This window comes from Simochromis diagramma, unplaced genomic scaffold (genome assembly GCF_900408965.1).
Source record: "Simochromis diagramma unplaced genomic scaffold, fSimDia1.1 OVJJ01000603.1, whole genome shotgun sequence".
NCBI lineage: Eukaryota > Metazoa > Chordata > Actinopteri > Cichliformes > Cichlidae > Simochromis > Simochromis diagramma.
The window spans coordinates 23,168,410-23,189,948 of record NW_024387414.1 but is presented as its reverse complement, the minus strand read 5'-3'; the positions used below and the strand labels follow the sequence as shown (position 1 = coordinate 23,189,948).

Genomic DNA, 21,539 nt, shown 5'->3' with positions numbered 1-21,539 from the left:
AACTGTAAAGCCATAGTTTTTGCTAACGATTTTAACTGCTAACCTTTTTTTTTTATTAATTAATCATTCCCAACCTTTTAGTTATAGATTTAGCTATGACTCTATTTACCAGCTACGTATTATGTTTAGTGAACAGTGTTTGACTAGAAGCAGTGCTTGTTTAACCATATAATTAGCTGACAACTAACTTTTATTGAGCTAACTTCACTATAAATCAAATTTTTAGCTAACAATTTAAATTGCTAACCACATTTTTAACGACTGACTTAACTACCTTTTTAGTCATATTTTAGCTATCACTCCATTCAACAGCTATCGATTATATTTAGTGACCAATTTTAACAGTTTTTCATGTTTAATTGGAAACTTTGCCTTTTTATCTGTAATGTTAAGTCAGAGTCTTACTCAGTTGTAGCTCGCTATTTTAACTGTAAATGCATATGTATAGCTAATAATTAAAATTGCTTAATGTTAATTTTGTCATATCCAAAGTTTCATCATTTTATAGCAGTATAGCATTTGCCAACTTATACTTTTTGCAATTATTTTAGCTAGCTATTTCCACTTTTGACAATTACTTTGAATTATTTTTACTATTTTACTATAAACTTTTAACTAAATGAAATATAAAATATAATTTTTGTTTTGTTTGTGTTTTAACTTTAATAAAATATACCCTCTCGTGACATACTGTACCCTTGGTTAACAATCACTGCAGTAACCCACCCCTGCGGTCACACTAAGCATGTCTGGCATTTGGAGGAACAACAAATTAAGGCCATCAACACTGGTTACACTTCCTAAGTAAGCAGGCTTAAATGTGTACACTTTACTTTATACCATTACAGCCAGTGTATTCGTCGGTCTACTGCCATGTAAATGCAGAAAGATTAAAATCCAGAGCAGATAATAAGAGTTTCAGATAGTACAACATGACAGACCACTTGTATACAGGTCAGATATAAAGTAAAGTGCAGCAGCATCTACCACAGCGCATGATGTTGGTGGGAGAAAAAAAAATACCCGGCTTGATTTAGGTGGGGACACAGTGCACAAACAGTAGGGGGGTCTCAAGGGGCAAAGCCTTTATATAGAGAATCTCTTACCTGCCCTTCGTGCCTTTTGACCCCTTCCCATCAACCCTCTTTATAGTGAGTTTTACACTCCTACGCACAGTTGCAGAAACAAAAGAGGGTGGGGATGCTGGTGAGTGAATTGCTGGCACAACTAATGTCAAATGGAAACTCTCCTCCTCTTTAATGCCTCATTAGAAACATCAGAACAGCCAACGTGTCAGCACAAAAGAATCTGTTTACTACCTCAGATGGAGCTTTTCCGGAAATGTTTACTTTAAGGAGTCAGGTATGTAAAGGCTGAATCTGCTTCACTGTAATGCAAAGGTCTAGTCTGACAGTCAGATTAGGTTAGTTTTGCATAAAGACGGGAAATGGGGGATCAGACTTATCGGCTGCACATCCATGATGTGATCTCACGTTTCACCACACCCAAAAGACGGATTGAGATCCAGGGAGGGTGGAGGGCATTTTAATATAGTTTAATACAGTGAACCCATTGTCATGTTAAAGAAACTAATGATGATTTGAGCTTCATTACATGGTCAAATATAGGCAGCAGCCTCCAGCAGTCATCAGAAGATGGTCAGATCAATGTTTGATGTATTGTGTGTTTAGAGACGCTCTTCTGCATGCCTTGATGTTGCCGTTCTATTGGCTTAAATTAGTTCTTAATTAGATATTTGCTTTAATGGACAGTTAAACTGGTATACCTAATAAAGTGGCCACTGTGGATATGACCACCTATCTAACGAAGAAGAATCTCGGAGGAGAAGTATTGGAGCTGTTTATAGTCTGCACCTTAAAAAGTTTTAGAAAGCAGGCTCCTTACCCCTCTTTGAGCATGATTGGCGTCTCAATGCTCTTTTGATCCCATTTTCCAGACGTGGAGATCAGATCCAAGAACTGTGGAGGTTAAGCGTAAGAAGGCCATCAATCAAAACGTTTATTGCTGTGGTAAAAGTCTGGGTCGGGCTCATGTGCCATCCCAGTTTTTTTATGTCTGTAAAATGAATGCTTTCACATCCTTTTATTCACTCGTTTATTATCTGTTCATCTGTGTTTATTCTACTTGTGACACGCAAGACTAAAAGACTATTTGATCGTGTGTGTGCTGATGGGCAAAAATTCACTGAATGCAAGAAAAGTGAAAGAAAATCAAAGATCAAACACTCACATTCTTCACAGCGTCTGCATATTTCTGCTCGTTGAAGTAGTCGTAAAAAGCAGCCATGTAAGACTCTTTGAAATTGGCCTTGAAGGACACAAAAAAAAGTATGTAAAGAGACAAGAGGTCAGCATTTTTGAACACTTAGACTGAAATACAAAGGAAGTCCAGCTCAGAGACAGGAACGAAAACAGAAAAACTGCACGCTGAGCTGAGAAACTCACAGATTTTGACTTGGCAAGACTCCCCAGGGTCTGGATCGTCTTAGATATGAGGGTGAGGGTTCTCGAAGTGGCAGGGTCCTGAGGGCAGGAAAGGGCGAATAAAATAAAATTCTCAAGCAGGACCGGAGCACAAAAAAGTAAAGCAGGAATGTTTAAGCTTGGTTAGCTCTGAATCATGAAATAATTGCCAAAAAAAATATTTTGTTCTTTATTAATCTTTTATTACATTAAAAAATTGAATAATATTTGCTACATCTGGCTTATAAATATAAATAAATATGGCAAATAATAAATCTGTCAGCACAAATAAAAGTGTAAAGCTCCAGAAAAAGATCTGGTATCTCACTGCAAACTTTTCTGTGTTTTAATTGTTATTGTTTATCTACAACTTAGTTATTTTTGTGTACTATAAAGGCAGTGGTGGAGGTCTTTATTAGTAGGAAAGGCTGTAAAAACTATTAAAAAAAACACAGTTAAAGGTCCAAATCCATGCCTCCCCTTCACATTTTCCAAAGCCGTCCAGTGGGTCAGACTGGGGTCTTTGCTGGACCGATTCTGGCCCCCAGGCCTTATTTTTGACACCCCTGCACTAGGCGTTAAAGGGTTAACCATCAAACTCACCGGATGGTGCGGTCGTAGATGGAACAGGTTTGGAGAGAGGATGGCTGGAGCGAAAAAACGCAAGAAGATGAAACTGCTCACTGCTGTGTATCGGACGTCTTGGTCAACTAGAGAGCAGAAAACAGAAAGTTTTGATTAGACCTGTTCTGAAAGTCCACAACTTCACAAAAACAGGACTGATGCAGGATATCCACACAAAGAAAACATGTAAAAGCTTCTTCGTTCTGAATGAATGCAGTGCCATGTAATGGCCAACAGGAGGCAGCACAGTATAAGAGACACAGTTCATAATGTGTTACAGATGACCTTAAGGGTTGTAAAGGAGGTTTAAGTGTTTAACAGAGCATAAAAAGCCTTTCTGTTTCTGAGTGAATAGAAAAAAAAAGTGTCCTTGGACATCTTGCACATCCTTTACCATCCTTTATTTCCTGTTTCATATTAGCAGCTTTTTTCATCCCGCTCTAAGCCATTCATTCTCCAGGTTACCTTGGAAACGAGTGGCAGCAGACTCTCGCAGAGAGAAGAAGATATCACACATGACGGTGGGACAGCGAACACCAGAGGTTGTGATAACGTTGAAGATGCGGTCTACATAGTGACGAAGGTTTTCCTGAGGTGTGAAGGGCAGGAGTCAGAAAACACGCACCGGCACAAACTAACAGACTTCTTTGGTTTCTCCTTCTTACCCTGTTCGTCTCCAGGTTTTCTGACTCTTTGAGCTTGACGGGGTCGATTTCACAGGGCTTGTGTTCAGTGCAGATCTGCGGCAAGTTAGAAAAGCGTGCGATTATTATTTCATGAGAGATTTTTCAAACGTAACTCGGGGAAATGAAAAACGTGTTGACATCAAAGTGTCACACCTCATCTATAATTGGCTTGAGCGTGACTTGGAGATAGTGCATTCCTGCCAGCTTCATGGTCTCATCGATGCACTTAGAAGTCAGCGAGTTTCCCCTGAAAATGGTGTTTGGATCCCTGCGAAAAGAACAAAAAAGTGAGAATTTGGAGTGAAAACAAACAAATACTGGTCTAAAAGTTGTAATGAGTCACTCACTGTGTGCGGTTAATTTCAGCATGAGCAATGGCGCTGATGAAAGGCACTATTTTGCCGTAATGAAGAAAGAGACGCACGAGAGGGATGGCGGCTTCTTGCTTCTCCCGACACACCTCCCCGAGAGTATGAGCTGTGGACGCTGAAACGGGCTGAACACAGAGGAGGGGGGGTTGAGAAACGGCGGTTAGCAGCACGATTAACAGCACTTGAGTGGGGGGGAGGGGTTAGCAGAGCAGGAGCAGGTGCACACACCTCGACATTAGCAGAGTGCAGCAGCAGATCTCTGAGCGGAGTGTAGTGTTCGGAGGGGAAGACGTGGTCCTCGGTGTAAACGATGTTCAGACGCAGAGAGCCGAGCTCATCAACCTTCACAGACTTCCCCCCGTTCTCCCTGGGCTGCAGAAAGTACCTGCACAGGAAAAAGTGTCGTTTTTATAACATCTTTAAAACTAGACTGGATTAAAAACGGACAGTTGTAACATGTAATCCTAAAGCGAGGACTGGGTGGAGGGTGGAATGTGTGCCCTGTTTTTTTCTCACCATGCGTCGTGTACTCCGGCCTGACCCAGGACCCGCAGGGGCACACGCACACCTCCCAGAAACTCATCCCCAAACTTCAGATTGCTGGCGTTCCACAGGTCCACCCTGAACACAAAGAGCATGGAACCGATCAAACACCAGAGAGGCTTGACGCCACGCCAAGTTCAGCGCTGATCCCGGCACAGATAAGACAGCAAACTGACTCACCTCAGCGCCAGTTTGTCAACATCCTCCTCTTCAACGTCAAACTGCCGCTTTGTGTAGCTCAACGGCCGCGTCACCTAGAAATGGAGAAAGTTTCAATTTGTTTACATCCTATTGAAAAAAAAAAAGATTTTAAATCATTTTGGGTGTAAAAGAGGATCTCGCTCACGCTGGTTTGGGGCAGTAAGAAAAGAGATTTTGAACCAATAAAAAAAAAAAATCTGATCATATGACAGAAATATGATGGATGGGCTATGATAGAGCGAGGGGGGAGGTGCTGCCAGCTGAAAGCATGACAGGCAATGCACAGTTGTGTTCATGTGCTGGTTAGGAATAAATAGGACGTTCTTGTCGGCTAGAACGGTTTGTCTGAATGGGCCAGATTGTTTGGTTTGTCTGAATCAATCACAGTCTTGTCCTGCTGTCTGCTGGTGCTGCAACGAGGAGGCCACGGCAGAGTAAGTTCCTCAGCGAGAAGGAGGAGCAAACACAAAAATGTCAGAGTGAGCGAGGGTTAACGGGGCCAGTGTGATAGGGGGTGTATGAAAAATATCTTTACATATAAGCTAATGCAAAGAGAGTGTTTTATTCCCAAAGAACATTTTTCTAATTTGTTCACATGTAACGTTGCTAAGCTGTGCTGCCATGTTTTTTTCTCTCTAAAAAAAGCTTTTTTCCTCTTGGATCATTGCAACGCTCTGACCTTGGGGTGAATTTGCTGGGACGTCCACTCTTATAAAGATCGTGGCATTGTGCAAACATAGATTTTCCAGAAAGGCAAACAGCTAAAACTTCTGCTTTTAAAGAGGTGATCACACTTGCTGATGATCAGTTAATCAAGTGGATTTAATTAACGGCACCTTGATGATACTGACCGAGAAGTATGGTTGTACTTAGTCTTTCACAGGAGTGCACGAAATCCCGTGAAAACTTTCTGTTTCACATGACTGTAGCTTGTTGATAGTAATTATACATTAGCTTGTTAGCATTTGTTTATTAGCCACGCTTGTTTTTGTAAAAGTTACAATGTCTGCTTTATTTCTACAATTAGTAATCACAGCTCAAACCCCCCCGCCCCCAATTATTTATCTTATGCCTCCCCTCAGTTCCTGTCTTTTTAATGCCTTGCTGCCTGAAAGCCCACTTTGGAAGCAAACCTGCTCCTAAACTTCCAGCAAACATGCCCGAGTGAGCTAACAGGATATTATGTCAAAAACAGAGTGATAGCAAACACCTGGCATTGCCACACTGCCCCAAAGCCTTGGAGTCAATAGCTATGAGGGCTCTACGTAGTTATGCTCTTCATACAGACCACAATTTACTATCTTAGATTCTAAAAATCAATCATTCAGCTCGTGTTTAATGTATGTGAAGCCTGTGCAAATACCACTGCTCATTCAGTGGGAGGAACATATGAGGTTCGAGGTTTCATCTTAAACTCACTAGCCATGAAAACCTCTAACTTGATACAAAAATGAGGTGTTGTTCACGAATAGTTATCAGTAATTTGGGGATAACCCCTCCCCAAGTAAAACACAACAGTTTAACTCATCAATAACCTCGTTCAAGTGTAATAAAGAGAATAATAAGGTCAATGGCCTTTCAGAGGAACTGGGACTGTGAATCAGGCCACATTTTACATGAAACTGGAAAATTGACAATTACACTTATTTGTATTGTTTAATATATATATTTTTTCATTTCTTGACACACTACCTCAAAATAGAAAACCTCCTCAAACTGTGGATTGTTGGTTTTTCTCTTCACCTTAGTCTTCTTGGCTTCTGACCTGAGCAGTAAAGAAAAGCAGATGGAGATAAATTATCCTTGTATATTCAAAGCTAAACGTGATAAAGTTGTGCATGCTGACTTCAAAAATCACACTTAATTGTGTAAGATCTCACACCTTGAAGGACCTAGCAAGGACACGGCAGCGTAGGGGTCACATTGGCCGTTGACAATCGGAAGACCTTGGCACTCCAGTACTCTACAGAAACAGACGAAGTGAACATCAGCGAATGAGCACACACACACACACACACGCACACACACACACACACACACACACAGAGAACTGAAAGACATTAATATGTTGTTCATCCAACTATTACACATCATAGTCCTATAAGTTGTGTCACAATAACAGCTGTAAAAACCCAGATGTTCTTTATAATATACTAATTATTTTAAGTTCAGGTGTTCTAATCTCCAATCCGTAATAAAAGAGGAGTTGGCTCAACTGTTTCCTTCATTTAAAAATAGCAGCAAAAGAAAAAAAAAGGTGAAGGATGAAGAGATCGCCAAATACCAATGGTAAAACAAAACCGTCTGAATATACTCCCGGAGGACTCTTAAAGCCCCATTACACTTTACATAATCAGTTAATGATATTACTCGTAATAGGGTCATGAGTACTGTCAAGATCATTGAGAGCTGACACCCAATCTCCCAGCCCTGCACACCCAGTAAGAGCCTCAGACCTCTAGTCAACCCGTCTATAGGAAAAGAACAAAAAAGAAGCTATTATCAACACACAGAAATAATTGCTATTGTGCATGTAGCATCCGACCAAAGTTTCTGTGGAGGTAAACAACCAGCAAACAACCTGCATGCAGAAAGTAGATGACTGTGCTTTTGTGATTATTTGAGTTTATTCTGGAGGTTCTCCGTATCTTAGTGCTAAAAAAGACTCAATACAGCTCAAAATTCATTTAAGAATCAATTTTTTCTAGTTTGAAGACATTAAAGAAATTTACCTGAATACACCTGCATATACTTTTTGAGATAATTGGTGACATCTGAAGCCTTTGTGAGAATTTAAGGATGTTTTTCCTGCTGGTCAGGCTAAATACAGTTTAACCCATGATTAATGTCTTTAAATCACTCCTGTGCCTTTCCTGGAGAAAACGTCCATTCAGCTTTACCCACGGACTATTTAACAACAGACAATGTGTCACCACTTCCTGTCATTGTGCAAAGAAAAAGCGAGGCCAACACATCTGAGAAATGGGTGCTGACATCTTGGGCTGGTGATGTCATTTGAAACAAGAGTTTTCTCGGCACACACGTTCCCTGTAGACTTGTTTTGCTCTTAGCTTGGTTTGCACCAGCGCAAAGTGGCGACTTCAGGTCCACCTGTCAAGAATGTGTGGCTTTACCAGGTTGAAAAAAAATCCCTCAACGTCTTAAAATAATACAAAACCAATTACATACATGAATAAAACTATTCTTTTTTTTTTTAAATTCGAATCGTTGCCATCATTCTGTGTGAACGTTTCATTTAGAAAAATAGTTTGAATGCCAGCAGCTGGCACACAGTGACCATCGAGGCATTCTGGGACAAATCCCCCACCGGGCTGTGCTGAGAAACACATGAAAAAAAAAACAGATGTAAGAAAGTAATTCCCTCTGAGCTGTTTGGCAAGTGCCTGTGCCAGTTTTAAATCCAGCGCCATTCAGCAACTACAGTCACGACCCAAGCGTCACTTGTGAGAAGTTACAGGAAAATAAGATCACGTTAAAACCATCAAAACTGTATCTTTAGGAAAATACACAAAGATTTAGTTTAAGGGAGAAAACTAAACACAGGAAGGCTTTTGGTCCATAAGTGACACCCAAGAATTGTGATTTTTCTAAAAAATGTGACATTTATTTCACTTCTTTCATTATAAATAAACACACTGCATTTTAAAGTAGATAATATATAGATTGTTTACACTTTATAGTATAGAAATCTATGATCGCCACATTTTATTAAGTTATTGACATCTTACATATTCTAATTTCTCCCCTATGGTATAATGTAAGTATATTTTTCATCTTATTTGTGTGACGTAGACAGTTTATGTGCTACAAAAAGCAAGCTGTTAAAAAGTTCCCTTTTAAAGCACAAAGAACTAAAAACTAACCGAACGCTGGCTGAGTACACTGAAAAAAAGGTCAGGACGAAGCGGTAAAATGATGTTTCAGAGTGATTCACTGTAATCTATGTCTACGTGTCACCGCTGTCCTCCTACCCCATGACATCATGCTGTAAGGAGATTAGCATCCAAACAGGACACCCAGCGGGACGAATCACTTCCTGTGTGTCACCACCTGTGATGCACCACTAGTCACAACACATGATGAACCACACGGCAAATCACAGAAGCGCTGCCCGCAATTGAATAGACACACATGCATGCACACACATGCGCGTGCACACGCAGGTCCCCTAATAAGGAATAAGAAGTGGGCTGGGTTAAGCATCACTAATGCCAGAGCACTTCCTGGCCAGTAAGCTTGTTTATATAACCCCTGTTTGGCCTACAATCCTGGCCCCACGCTACCTCATCACTGCTGTGAGCTCTGGCATGCCAGACAGCGGTGGAGATCCAGACTTTTTTTTGGTTGTTTTAGTCCACATTACTCATATTAGGTTAATGTGCTTCACCGCTGCACCCATGCTTCCTGTCAAAAACAATATCACTCAAATAAAAGAGAAACTAATTACATCACAGCCCAGACAAATAGAGTGGATGTGATTATGAGTCAGTGTCTCTGATGGCTACACCACTGCGATATATGAGAGCAGGGACGTTATAAGGCACTTGTTATCTCCTGATGTCCCCCATGGTTTTACACGACCAGCTCTAATCTGCCTGTCAGTGTCTCGAGTCATCAGTTTTCTCAGCATGTTGTTTACCTGTCTGTTTCCAAACAGGGCCCACAAGGAGCCTGCATGAACTCTGATACACTGCCTCAGGGGACTCTGAGTCAGTGATATTTGCGGTTGCAAGCTGAGAGAAAAAAGAAAGAGAAATGGGGAAAAAAAATACTGAGGGTGGAAATTAGAAACAAGCGAGCACTACAAACCGCTACTGATCCCTAAAGGCTCGAGGCTACATGTAGCACTACATGTAGATATTACTGAGAGGTCAGATTGAGGCAAGGAAGAGGAATGTGCAAAATCTGCAACATGGGGATAGCTCTGTTTTTTTGAGTGTGAACACGTAATAGATCTTAAAGGTGCACCCAGTCTTCTTTTAGTATATTTAATAGAAAAGAAGAACACTGCACTTATAACTATATATTTATTAGTGTGTAATTACATGTTCAAACAGACTCATAAACTTAAAAATACCTAGGAGACGGGCACCAGTTTGAGGAAGTCGCTATGTTGCCCCGCCATCTTCAATACAGCAGTCAAGATCGACTAGAGACAAGCTAGAGACATAAGCAGTACGCTAAAGTTGGAACAATTTGTGAAGGCAAATTTTAATTCATATTTGCGCCTTTAGACTGAAGGCATGAAGGATCATAGATATGTTTTATCACCTGAAAATGGGTCTTTTTAAAAATAAGTTTGTCCTACAGTGGCCACCGTAGCTAGGGTTATGCACTTGAATTAAGTGGGGTAAAAAACAGAATGCGGTTAACTGAATCTGCAATCTACTGACATCTAGTGGTGAGATTTTCCCCACTATACCTTTAAGTCTAGCAATAACCTCTGGGACTAAAAAGTGTCAAAAACTGCAGTTCCTCTAATCGCCACTTGAGGCAGAGTCCCACATTGAAATGTCAACTCTACATTAATATACTTGTATCTCAATACTTAATAGTATGTATTAAGCATGTATTAAGATGCATTTTTATAGCCCGATATTAAAACACAAAAAAAAGATTTTATTGTCTCGGTGCAAATGTTCCCCACTCATAAATACAGTGGGAATTTATTCTTATAACTCTCAAGTCTAAATATTGTTATCTAGACAGCTGTTAAGTCTTAGAGTTAAGGGCATAGTCCATTTGACTGACAGGCAGCTTCCAGTTACTCCAGTCACGCTTGACCTCTCGGTTTGTGGTGTTGGTGCCTTTTGGAGCATTTATAATTAAATTACCTGATAAATGATATGGTTCACTGTGTAGCTAATTATGACATGTTGTGAGGTTGGTTCTGGCTTGGCATTAATTAGCTGGTATCTGTTTCTGTGAAACCGACCTGCAGAGTGTACAGATACAGCTTACCAAACAAGCTTGTTTTTACTAGCTTATACGTCAACTCACCAACCTCTAGTTATTAAAAAAGTACACAAAATTAACATGCTGACACTGAGGCATTAAAATGCAGAGTTCAGAAACCAATGCATGATGTCATGGTGGCTATGTCTGTTTTTATATCCTACTTTCAGCTTTCAGCTCTCCCTTATTCACAAGGACTTGCCACTGTTACATTTTTACACACTATGTCCTTCCTGATACAACTCCCAAGGGATTTGTGTCCCCTAGAGTCAAACTCAGGGCTATGGAGCCACTCTGTCTGACTTCATATAAATTCAGACAAGATAAGAAGAGATCTTAACTCTGGGAATACTCTAAAGTAATAAGACTAAAAACTTTGAAGCCTTCTTCTTATTTTGTTTATACTTTTGCAGTAATTTTAATAAAACGTAATACAGCCTGCTGCTTCTGCTTCTTATTTTGGGTGATAGTGGTTTCTTAAAATAGTTTAAACACCACTTGAATTGAGGAATTCATTCAGTATAAATCAGCAGGCTACACACTTACTTCATAGTTGTAGTCTTAAACCCTTGGGGGGTGTGGAGTTCAATCAGAAACATATCTGACTTTGTGTTTGAGGTATTCTGCTGTAAAATGAGTACTAACGTCTGCCAGCATGTCATGTTTTTCCCTTTGAGAGATGGGAAGGGGGTTTAAATTGATGTAACCATCATCTGTGTTTTTGTGATTTATGGAAACTGAAACTAGCTATGTACTCGCTTTTTAAAAAAGCCCCCTGTGTGTAGCATCAAACAAAAACTACACAAGACAACAACGTGCTTAAAATGTAACTCTTAGTAAAAAACCCACACGGGACTCAACTCTGAAGACGTGAATGAAGCTGGGTCTCCAGTTTACAACACTTTAACGGTAAATTAATAATGGCTAAGACTTTTTTGCTTAATGGACAAGGCTCTCCCCGTCTCTGCCGTACACGTGTCTTTCTAGAGAAATCTGACTAGATGACCTGCTGCTTTCCACTCTAAGCTCCTTACCCACGATGTGCACTGGGAACAGAGCCACGCTGGCTCGTCATCAGCCTGTACTGCTACACGCTACAAAGGCTGAAAAACCAACAAGCGCACACAGTCGTAAGCGTAATAATTCATCCATGAGCACAATTATCATTATTCATCGCTTAAGTTTACCAGTCACATGTGAATACAGTCACATTTTCAAACAACAAAAGGCCATGTACAAAAAAAAGTGTCTTTGTCACCGCCTGTTAGCACCATAGTGGTACAAAGAAAGATGGTATGGCAATGCGGGTAAAAAATGTACATTAAATATAAGCATTTTTTGCGTGTTTACGTGTTTGTGTGTATGAGTGGCCTCACCGTGTGGCCAGTTTATGGCTGATGACGCCACTGTCCGTGATGACTTCACTCAGACGAAGCTCCAGGTGCACTTTTCCCTGCATGACACAAAAACAGAGACACCTGTTATTAGCCCATTGTTTGTCCACTGAGAACACAGCATAAAATTCAGCCCTCTGCAGATTTTTACCCTGATGTGTGTACAGGAAATACAGTTGGTTTGTGTCACAAGACAAATTTCTGCTAAATCTGAAACTGAAACCGACATGCAATCTGGTGCAAACTTGGTGTTACTTAATCTTATCTAAGGCGTGAAACAGTTTCTCAGAATAGGACCGATCCATGGAGAGGGAGTTTCATTCAACACACACAGAAATACGGAGTAATTTATCTCTAATAAATCCCCACACAAAACAAAAACACACAATCATGAACAAGTGGAATTCCTTCAGTAACAGAGACACTGTGAAAATAGCTGAGCCTGAACATCATGCTGAAGTTATTCTTCCTCTGAAGTGATTGGATTAATGACATGATGACAGTGCAGCGATGCAGCTGTCTAGAAAAACTCCATTAATTAACAGCATCAGTATGCAAACCTACAGGCGTTGGCTCTTTCTGCGCGATTCAAGCTGAGAGAACAAACACGCACACTTTACACACACATGTGCACACAGGCAAAACAATGTGTCCTCTATTGAAAAGAGAAGAGAGACACTCTATCTTCCTACTTCATCTGATCCATCACATTCACTTTTCTCTCTTGTCTCGTTCTCTCACACATCCTTCCTCTCCCCGGCTCCTCGCATGAATGTCTCTCTGTTTCAGACCCCTGCTCTAGGGCTACACACACCCATCTGTCTGCAGATGTTACTGTTCACTGTTCACTGTGTCTCACACTCTGTGTGTGCATGTGTGTGGGTGAGTGACACTGCTGAATAGTGAATAGTAGAGAATACTGCACATGTAATAAATAAGTATGGTGGACAAGTGCTATAAAATGAAATCTGTACATATCATAACAACAAGGTAAAGACCCTACAATATTAAAACGAAAGAAACCCCAACAATCACACAACCCCTCTGCGAGCAAGCACTTGGTAAATGTGGGAAGGAAAAACTCCCTTTTAACAGGAAGTAACCTCCAGCAGAACCAAGCTCAAAGAGGGGCAGTCATCTGCCGCGACTGGCTGTGAGCGAGGGGAAAGAGGACAAAGCAACTGACAGACACATCAGTGGTAACAGAGAGACTGCAAATAGTGCTACACTGAACATTAAAACGACCCTTTCACCCAGCGCTGTCCTTTAATCTTCCCGCAAACACTTCTTTTATCTTTGTCATACAAGATGAGTCAATGAAAACAAAAACCTGCAGTCCAAACATAAGCTCTCACATCTGTCAATCAGCTGACATTTAGCCATTAATTTCATTCATTCATGGCAAATGGAGAGCATAGAGTAATATTATAAAAGCTGCACGTTAGAGGTGAACAAATGTTTTTTATGTAGACACAGAGACACAGGTGACTTTGACCCTCCAGTCTCAAATGTTTCAGGTGCACACACAGTCTGTTTGTTTGGGTTCTGCCCCAATTCAGACATGAACACACAGATGCACTACATCTATACATGGTGGAGGGAAGGTGTAATATTTAAAACGTTTTGATATGAGTACATTTAAAACACTTGTATTTCCGTACCAAAACAGTGCTGTTTAGTACCTTACCTTCAGGAATATGATTTTTAAGCAGGGCCCTTTTCCCTTAAACAAAACAGCTTATTAAAAGAGGATTTACTGTATGAATAAGTTCATACCCTAATTAATATTAGATTAAGGACAGACCTAAGCTAGTGTTTACCACTATAGCTCACAGGCAACCCATGTATCAAAAACTAGTGTCTGCTAATGTTGGCTAAGGCAGCTAATATTAGCTGAGGTGCCACTACAGCTCACCGGGTTGATCAGGTGACCCATGTACTGAAGGCTAATGTTTGAAAATGTCAGCTAATGTTAAAAAACTTCAGCTAGTGTTAGATAAAGTTAGCTAACATTAGCTGGGCTATCAACACATAAAATGAAGACTGGTGAGTAATGTAAATTCATGTTTGCTAAGTTTAGCTTGAGGTACTGTTAGCGAAAGTTAGCTAACATTAGCTGGGGTACCACTGTGGTGCACCTGGTTGAGAAGGTGACCTTAGCCTAGTATTCAGTATTGAAGGCTAATCAGAATTGATTCTGATTAGCAAGCACTAGCTAATGTCAGCTAGCCTATTCTTTCAGGTGCTCTGTTATTCACAGGGCGGTCGCCACAGCAGCAGGAACTACATATTTGATTTGTCAGATTTTTTACACCAGATCCCCTTCCTGATCCAACTTACCAGAGATTTGTGTCTATACCTGGTCTCGAATTGGGGATCTTTCATGTGCTGGGTTAAAATTTTAAGACTTTGAGACTTTAAGATTTTACCTGACAATGTGTTTGCCACCAAGTGTTTAGTTTATATTAAAAATCAAAAGGAATAAACTCACATCGAAACAACAGTGGCACCAACAAATAAAAGGAGGGTGATAATGAAGCAATGTGGGCTTACAATAATCTAATACAATGTCTTTTTTCACACTATGTTTAACTGTAAGATGTTTTTTTGTGAAAATTTTCAAAGAAGCTTATCAGTGTACGGGGAAAAAAGGGGAACATGACTGTGCAGCTGTGTGATGGGATTAATGCTGTGAACTGTTAAATTCGCATTAAGTGGAGAAATTAGAAATGCTATTATAAGACTGACCCAAATAAAGGGTTTCTCTTACCAGTGATGATTTATGGTTTAGGTTTGCTTTGAATGTTGACTGACATTAAAAGTATTTAATGCCAGCTTTCAATTTTAACTGTACACATTTTTAGGGGAGATATAAAAACCCTTTAACGCTGTAGAAAAAAACAACAACTAGAGATTGTACAAAAAGAGAGGAAGAGATGAAAAGTGCACACTTAGTTTTGTTATAAAAGTATGTCTCTGTGTCTTTGTACTGACCTGCACCTCTGAGTCAGCGCTGACAGGTTGTAGCTGGAACCAGGTGTCTTTCCCGTGATATTTCTGCAGGTCCTCTTTCTTCACGGCAACCTTGCCTACGCACATGTTAGCACACAAAGATAAATGAGCTGAAAAACACAACTCACTTCATGCATCCCAAAAAGCCTGCGTACTTCAGTGTGACGTAGATCGTGAATGCTTGACAAACTCTTACACAAATACTTACATGTCTGCTCATGTACTGTAAAACCACATGCCAATTGCTTTTTAATGCACACAGTCACCTGGCACAGAAATACAACAACGTGCATTTCGGTACCCTGGAAATGACTCCAGTCATTTCTTTTCTGAAATCAGTCAGAGCAGGGGTTTGCAACACCCACATACATTAACACACATACCCACACACACATAAATTTTTCCATTTGTGTGTGTGGTGCTTGAGACCTCACACACACCCACGCTGCACATCCAAACCCACCAGTACACACTGACACACCCAATGATAGAAACATCCGCCCACACAAACAAACACACACCTTTGACACGTATTTGTAGCCAAAACATTGTTCTGCAATAAAGCAGTCATACCCACTATACAGATACACATATACATATATGATGGTATGTATATATATATATATATATATATATATATATATATATATATATATATATATATATATATATATATATATATATATATGCAGTTGTGGTCACAAGTTTACATACCGTAATCGTGGGCATCAATGTTTCACGATAATTTGGGGGCTTTTAACGATTTGTTTGAACTGTAATGATCATGTTTGACTTTAGCTGGTAGTTTGTCTTTGCCAGCAATAAAGGATTTGTTTGACAGCACTCATTGGATTGATCAATACTGAGAACAATGGAAATGTCCAAGGAACTCAGTGAAGATCTAAGGAGAACTCAAGATTTACACAAGTTGGGAAGGTCTCTTGGAGTAATTTCCAAACAAGTGCAAATTCCAAGAACATCAGTTTAAAAACTCGATGTCAGTACAAGTTATTCTGATGTTTCACCACAAAATCCAAACTGCCAACCTCAGATGAGAGGTTTTGGGCAGAAAAAAATAACATTTTAAAAAGGAAATAATGCATCCTTAGCTGTTGCTGTAATTGATGGTGTTTGAAAAGGTGTCCCAACCCAGAACAGAGAGATCCTGGATAATGGGAAAAACATCAATGAAACATCAATGAGTCTGTACGTTGCCATGGAGACAGACACTGGTACCTATTGATGGTTCTGTAGAAATAAGTATGAGAGACCAGTCACCCACGATTGCAAATCAAAACACAGGAAGTGAAGCGTGGTTGAGTCTGCGGTAGGTGCTGGACTGGATCAGTGGGAGGGACGCTCTTGTTCCGCTCTGACTGGCTGTTTCCCTTTCATTTAACAGCTGATGTGCTGAGCATGGAAAAAGGTTAAGTCAGCTAAATGTCAGCTGTGACCTTCACTAAGGTGCTATTTTTGATTTTACACCCTCAGCACAAATGAATGGTTTCACCAGGTGCGTGCATCCACCTAAACGAACTTCCTTGCAAAAAGAATAATGACACCACCACCATGCTTACATCGTTCTGCATTATGCTCTCATGCAGCTGTTTTTGTTTATTTAAACCTGTAAAAATCTCGAGTTGTGACTTTGTCACTTATCTGGCTCTGCCTGCCTACGATGGAAGCGCCTAATCAGATACGGCTAACAATTTAACATCCAATCACAGGACAATGCCTAAAAACAGTGGGAGGTTTGAGTAAGAACAGTAAAAACCTGTGGTGAGTATATTTACCATGGCCCCCCACGCAACATATAACTTGTTTGTCTGTGTTTACACTTATACACTGAGCTGCTGCACTGAGGTTTGTCTCAGCATGCCTGCTCTGGGACAGAGGACAGAGAGCTCAACAGTTGAAGCAAAGGGTGGGTGGGTGGGGTGGGTTTCACACTACAGAATTTTGCCTTGGTTTCAGAATCGTTACGCCCGTAGCGAGAGGTGAAACGGTGAGGTTTTTTTATCGAGAGGAGCAGTTGCCTACTCACCGATACTGGAGTCCCTTCTGAAGACATCCCTGTCGAAAATGTAAAAGGAGAGGTGCCTGAAGCTACGCGGGATCTCGCAGTAGAAGTCCTCCCCGTAGAACGGACTGCAGGAGAGAAGAGAGGAACTGTGATCAGTCTGATAAAGCAAGCTGCACGACTAACACAGATGGCGAGATTTTGAAAGTTGAGAGAAGAAATTCAGGTCACATGTCTGCAACATGTTCTGGACAAAGAGATATAGCAAAATGCAGATTCAAGTCACGAATGCAATGAAAGGCTTTGGAATTATTCAAAGAAAAAATGATCGGATCTTTCATTATCGTGAGAAACTATTGGTTTAGATAGAGAAGTCATACTGAGAAAGACAGTGTGCAAGTTTTTCTTGGTATTGTGAATGCAGTGGGTTTCAGTACCACTGTACCCCTTTACAGCCTGTTGTGAACCATGCCATTTAAGTGGTGCTGCATTATCTTCGACACCAAATAACTGCCTTTTAATTCATTTATTTCATCTTTGTCTGGAAACAGCGTCATATTTTAAAGTAATACTTTTACTTCTATAGCAGTATTTCAATGTAAAGTATTCTATGAAATACAAGCTGTCGTGTTTGGAAAGTAACAAAGCAGCCTATCAAGTTTAAAGTGAGCTAATCGATGGACTGGTTGGTTAATCTGCAAACTATTCGTGCCTCCAAAGTATTTTTCAGTGTTGTCTGAACAGGTGTGTCTTAGTTGGGGTAAGGTAAGGGTACATTCCCCTCTGTGTAAACATCACAGCCACATTTATTTTCCTTTCCTTGTTCAGCAGTGATTGATTTTGTCAATGAATCACATGAGACAATGAAAATAAAGCCCTCGCGGGCTAAGTACATTTCGACTCCATCGATTTAGTCTCTGCTTTCCCTCAAGTGTGAGCAACAGTGCAGATATCATAAAGTGAAAATAATAGTAGTTTATTGATCTGAGGAACACTGGTTTAGTCTGTTTAGATGGCTCATTTTCTCCCTTGGCGTGGGTCGTATGTGAAGATGTGACAACCGTAATCCCACTCAGATGGTCTCAGTCTGATGCCAAAAAAATACAAATATTAGGACATCTTTCCTATATTTTATCTTGTTCTCCTGCCCTAGATGCATCTGGCCAACAAGCAGACTGAATGTTTTCACGTGGTTTGTAGTGACGCGTTTCGGTTGGCTTGGAGTTTTCTCTGCGTGAACAGAAACCAAACCACAGGAAAAAGCTACAGATTACAAACTCATCCACTGGTTGAGACCAGAACAAACTATAGGTCATATATATGTCAAAACATCTTTAGGCTGTACTGAGGTTTTGCAGACATGTGACCACTAACCACATGTAACCATGTAAACGTCTGATATTTTAGATATGTAACAGTCATTGTGACAGTATAGGTTTAAGTTAACAAGTCACACAGGTCTGGAGACTGGTCTGCAACCGGCAACAACTGTCACTAGGGACAAATGGTTATTTCCTGAACAGCTGACTTAAAACTTTTTGTGATTTCTTTTGTGATGGACACTGCACAGCTACTCTCGGAGCTGTAGTGAAACTGTGCAGCAAACCTGGAAATGGAGGAGGTTAAAAAGACAGAAGTAAAAATGGACAGCTGGGCCTGTACCAAAGTGACTTCTCCACAATCTTGGTCCTGAAGACTTCCTCTTGGTCCAGGTTGACTGTGCAGTAACAGTCCCTCATCTTGTTTGGCCCCGGGTACGGAGGGATGTTTTTTGCTTCTCCTGCACAATGAAAAGAACAAAGGAGGCATATTAAGTAGGAAAAAAACAATGTGTTTATTCAGGCTACAGGTCATTATTTATTAAAGAACTAGGAAAGGATTGAAAAAAAACATTATGTAAAGTTTGTTGTTTTAGAGATGAGTGTATGAAGGAGGGAGGAGGGGTCCAGAGCTGGTACAGTGTCCCAACGCGCACTCTCATTGTCATTACCTAACCACATCCGACACCATGTATAATGAGCTTAGCTCTGACAGGGCGGCTGTTTTTATGTGCAGATATATAAAACCGTGGCCTCAGAAAACAAAGTGCGACACGTGAACGCCGTGTCCGCGAGTGTGCCTGTGTCTGTGATGTAACATCTGTGAATGAATGAATCTGCGTGGGACACTTCCTGTATGTCAAACATGTGTGTCAGCACTCCCTTTAACAAAAATGTGATCCAGCCACCCACCGAGACACACAAACCGGAGAGGTGGTACTCTGGTCCCGCAGGGCCTATTTATTCTCATTTATGAAGACGTGCATCCACTTTAGCCATTACCCTCTTTACCCTGGGGGGGGGGGACTCACATTGTTAACCATCATTGTGAACGTCTGCTTGAGCAACGCTTCATTGTCTGTGTGGTTATCTGACACTGCTAGCATATGCTGCTCTGTTATTTCTGGCTTTAAAACGTCTTCACAGTAAGAAGCATGAGTTTAAAGGGCGGGTGATGCTATTTGATAAATTGACACTTTCTCTTTAAGGCAGTACTTCTCTTTATCCACATTTCTGCCTTTTACATTACCTTACCTCATATTTAGCATGTCTCCTTATGTTTTTATCCTTTAAAGAGGATCCTATTAAAGATTTCTAGAGCCCCGATGAGGAACTCCTCCATCATCCTGCCAAGATAAATACTTTGTATTTATCTTGGGAGTGAATCCACACATTAGGAACCACTGCCTTATCATATGATACATAACAATATAAACTTTGATTACTCTTACTGCACCAGGAAACACATCAGAGATACTAAGCCAGAAATCTCCACTGCCGGGTTTTCGACCCTGCGGCTGACCCTAGGGGGGATGGGAGAGAGTTGACATTTGACACCAAATAGCCGGGCGTGAAACTGCAAAGCAGATGGCTATCTTCAAATTATTTTTCCTGTTTGTCAGTATGGCTGCACATTAATGCAGCAGCCCCACTAAAGTTCCACTCAATCAGCCCTAGCATAAATACTAAAACATAATTCCCCTGCTGGCATTATATAATCAAGACTTCCCGATAACCGCATCTTATCACAGAACCAGGAAGGTGGGGCAAGATGTTCCACATTTCCTTCAACGAATCCCACAAGGAAAATTCAAAACAATCAGTCAAATCAATGATTTGCTGACAATGCAAAACACAAGACGTGTCCTTTGAGCGTTTTCACAATGCGCTGTTGTTACTCCCACTCATTTTTTGTAAAATAGATAGCAGGCAAGCAGCCAGCTGCAAGCAAGATACGATCTGGTGCCTCCACCTTCAGTCCGTGACGCTGGATAAACCTTAAACCCTCGCTGAGACAAACAAAGACGGTGAAGTGCACCCTGTGGGGTCTGTAATACAACACGGTGTTATGACTGCTTCTCTGGAGGCTGATTCATGCACTGCGTGAATCGTTACTCAACAATTCACAATAACAACATTCATTCACAAATTAAGACGACACCTGAGCTCTGGAACAGGACACACGCAGCACCGCTTTGACGTATTGATGCAAACTATACAGCTCCATCTGCCTTTCAAGATGATGTAACTGCCTCTCATCTCTGTCTTTATCCCTTTACTTCCTACTGTCATTAGAGCTCCCTTGCTTCCGCAGCTCTCATTTATTTTCTCATATTTACTTTATCGCCGTCCCGTAATCCTCCTCATTCACCCCGAGCACCCGAATTCCCTCCAATCTCCGTTTTCCACCTGCTTTCATTCACGAACTGCAAGATTGCAGATTGCACTCATCCTGGTGACCAGAAACATCATGGGATTACCACAGCGTTCCCAGTGAGAGTGCTTAAAGTGTGCAAATGTGTTTAATGACTCAACTTAGTAAAAACAAAAACAAAACCAGCACAGATTAAATCAATTTTTTTTAAATCAGTCTTGAGATATTTCAAGGGGTTAAAAGTTTCAAATCATGAGGTCTTACAAGTAGCTTGTAAACAGTGTTGTTGTTTTTTACAGTAAAGTTAGTAACTTTACATAGATGACTCAATATAAGCAGGGCAAAGTCTCATTTTTATTTTTAAGTTCCCACAATAACCGACAGGATGTGCAAAATGATTTTGGTGACACTACTCTGCCCAAATTGCATGTTTTTGCAGTATCTAAGTGTTGCACTTTGTAAACAGACTGTGCAAAGTCATCTAACAGCGCGTCTTTCCAGCGCTAGATGGTGGGTAACAACCATTTTAATCAAAA

The 21,539-nt window shown here is 40.6% G+C and overlaps 1 protein-coding gene across 2 annotated transcripts in view; it reads right to left on the bottom strand.

Annotated features, from left to right (window-relative positions):
* Window positions 1-21,539, bottom strand: part of rasa3 (RAS p21 protein activator 3) — a 40,226-nt gene that overhangs the window by 6,764 nt on the left and 11,923 nt on the right. For both annotated transcript variants that reach the window (XM_040012159.1, XM_040012160.1), the window contains exons 2-18: window positions 18,973-19,090; window positions 17,335-17,438; window positions 15,273-15,367; window positions 12,261-12,337; window positions 6,791-6,871; window positions 6,601-6,673; window positions 4,888-4,961; window positions 4,681-4,785; window positions 4,393-4,549; window positions 4,141-4,289; window positions 3,947-4,061; window positions 3,773-3,847; window positions 3,573-3,696; window positions 3,087-3,193; window positions 2,466-2,543; window positions 2,251-2,328; window positions 1,906-1,979 (exon numbers count right to left, since the gene is read on the bottom strand). In XM_040012159.1, coding sequence (XP_039868093.1) covers window positions 1,906-1,979; window positions 2,251-2,328; window positions 2,466-2,543; window positions 3,087-3,193; window positions 3,573-3,696; window positions 3,773-3,847; window positions 3,947-4,061; window positions 4,141-4,289; window positions 4,393-4,549; window positions 4,681-4,785; window positions 4,888-4,961; window positions 6,601-6,673; window positions 6,791-6,871; window positions 12,261-12,337; window positions 15,273-15,367; window positions 17,335-17,438; window positions 18,973-19,090 — 1,684 coding nt within the window. The remainder of the gene's footprint in view (window positions 1-1,905; window positions 1,980-2,250; window positions 2,329-2,465; window positions 2,544-3,086; window positions 3,194-3,572; window positions 3,697-3,772; window positions 3,848-3,946; window positions 4,062-4,140; window positions 4,290-4,392; window positions 4,550-4,680; window positions 4,786-4,887; window positions 4,962-6,600; window positions 6,674-6,790; window positions 6,872-12,260; window positions 12,338-15,272; window positions 15,368-17,334; window positions 17,439-18,972; window positions 19,091-21,539) is intronic.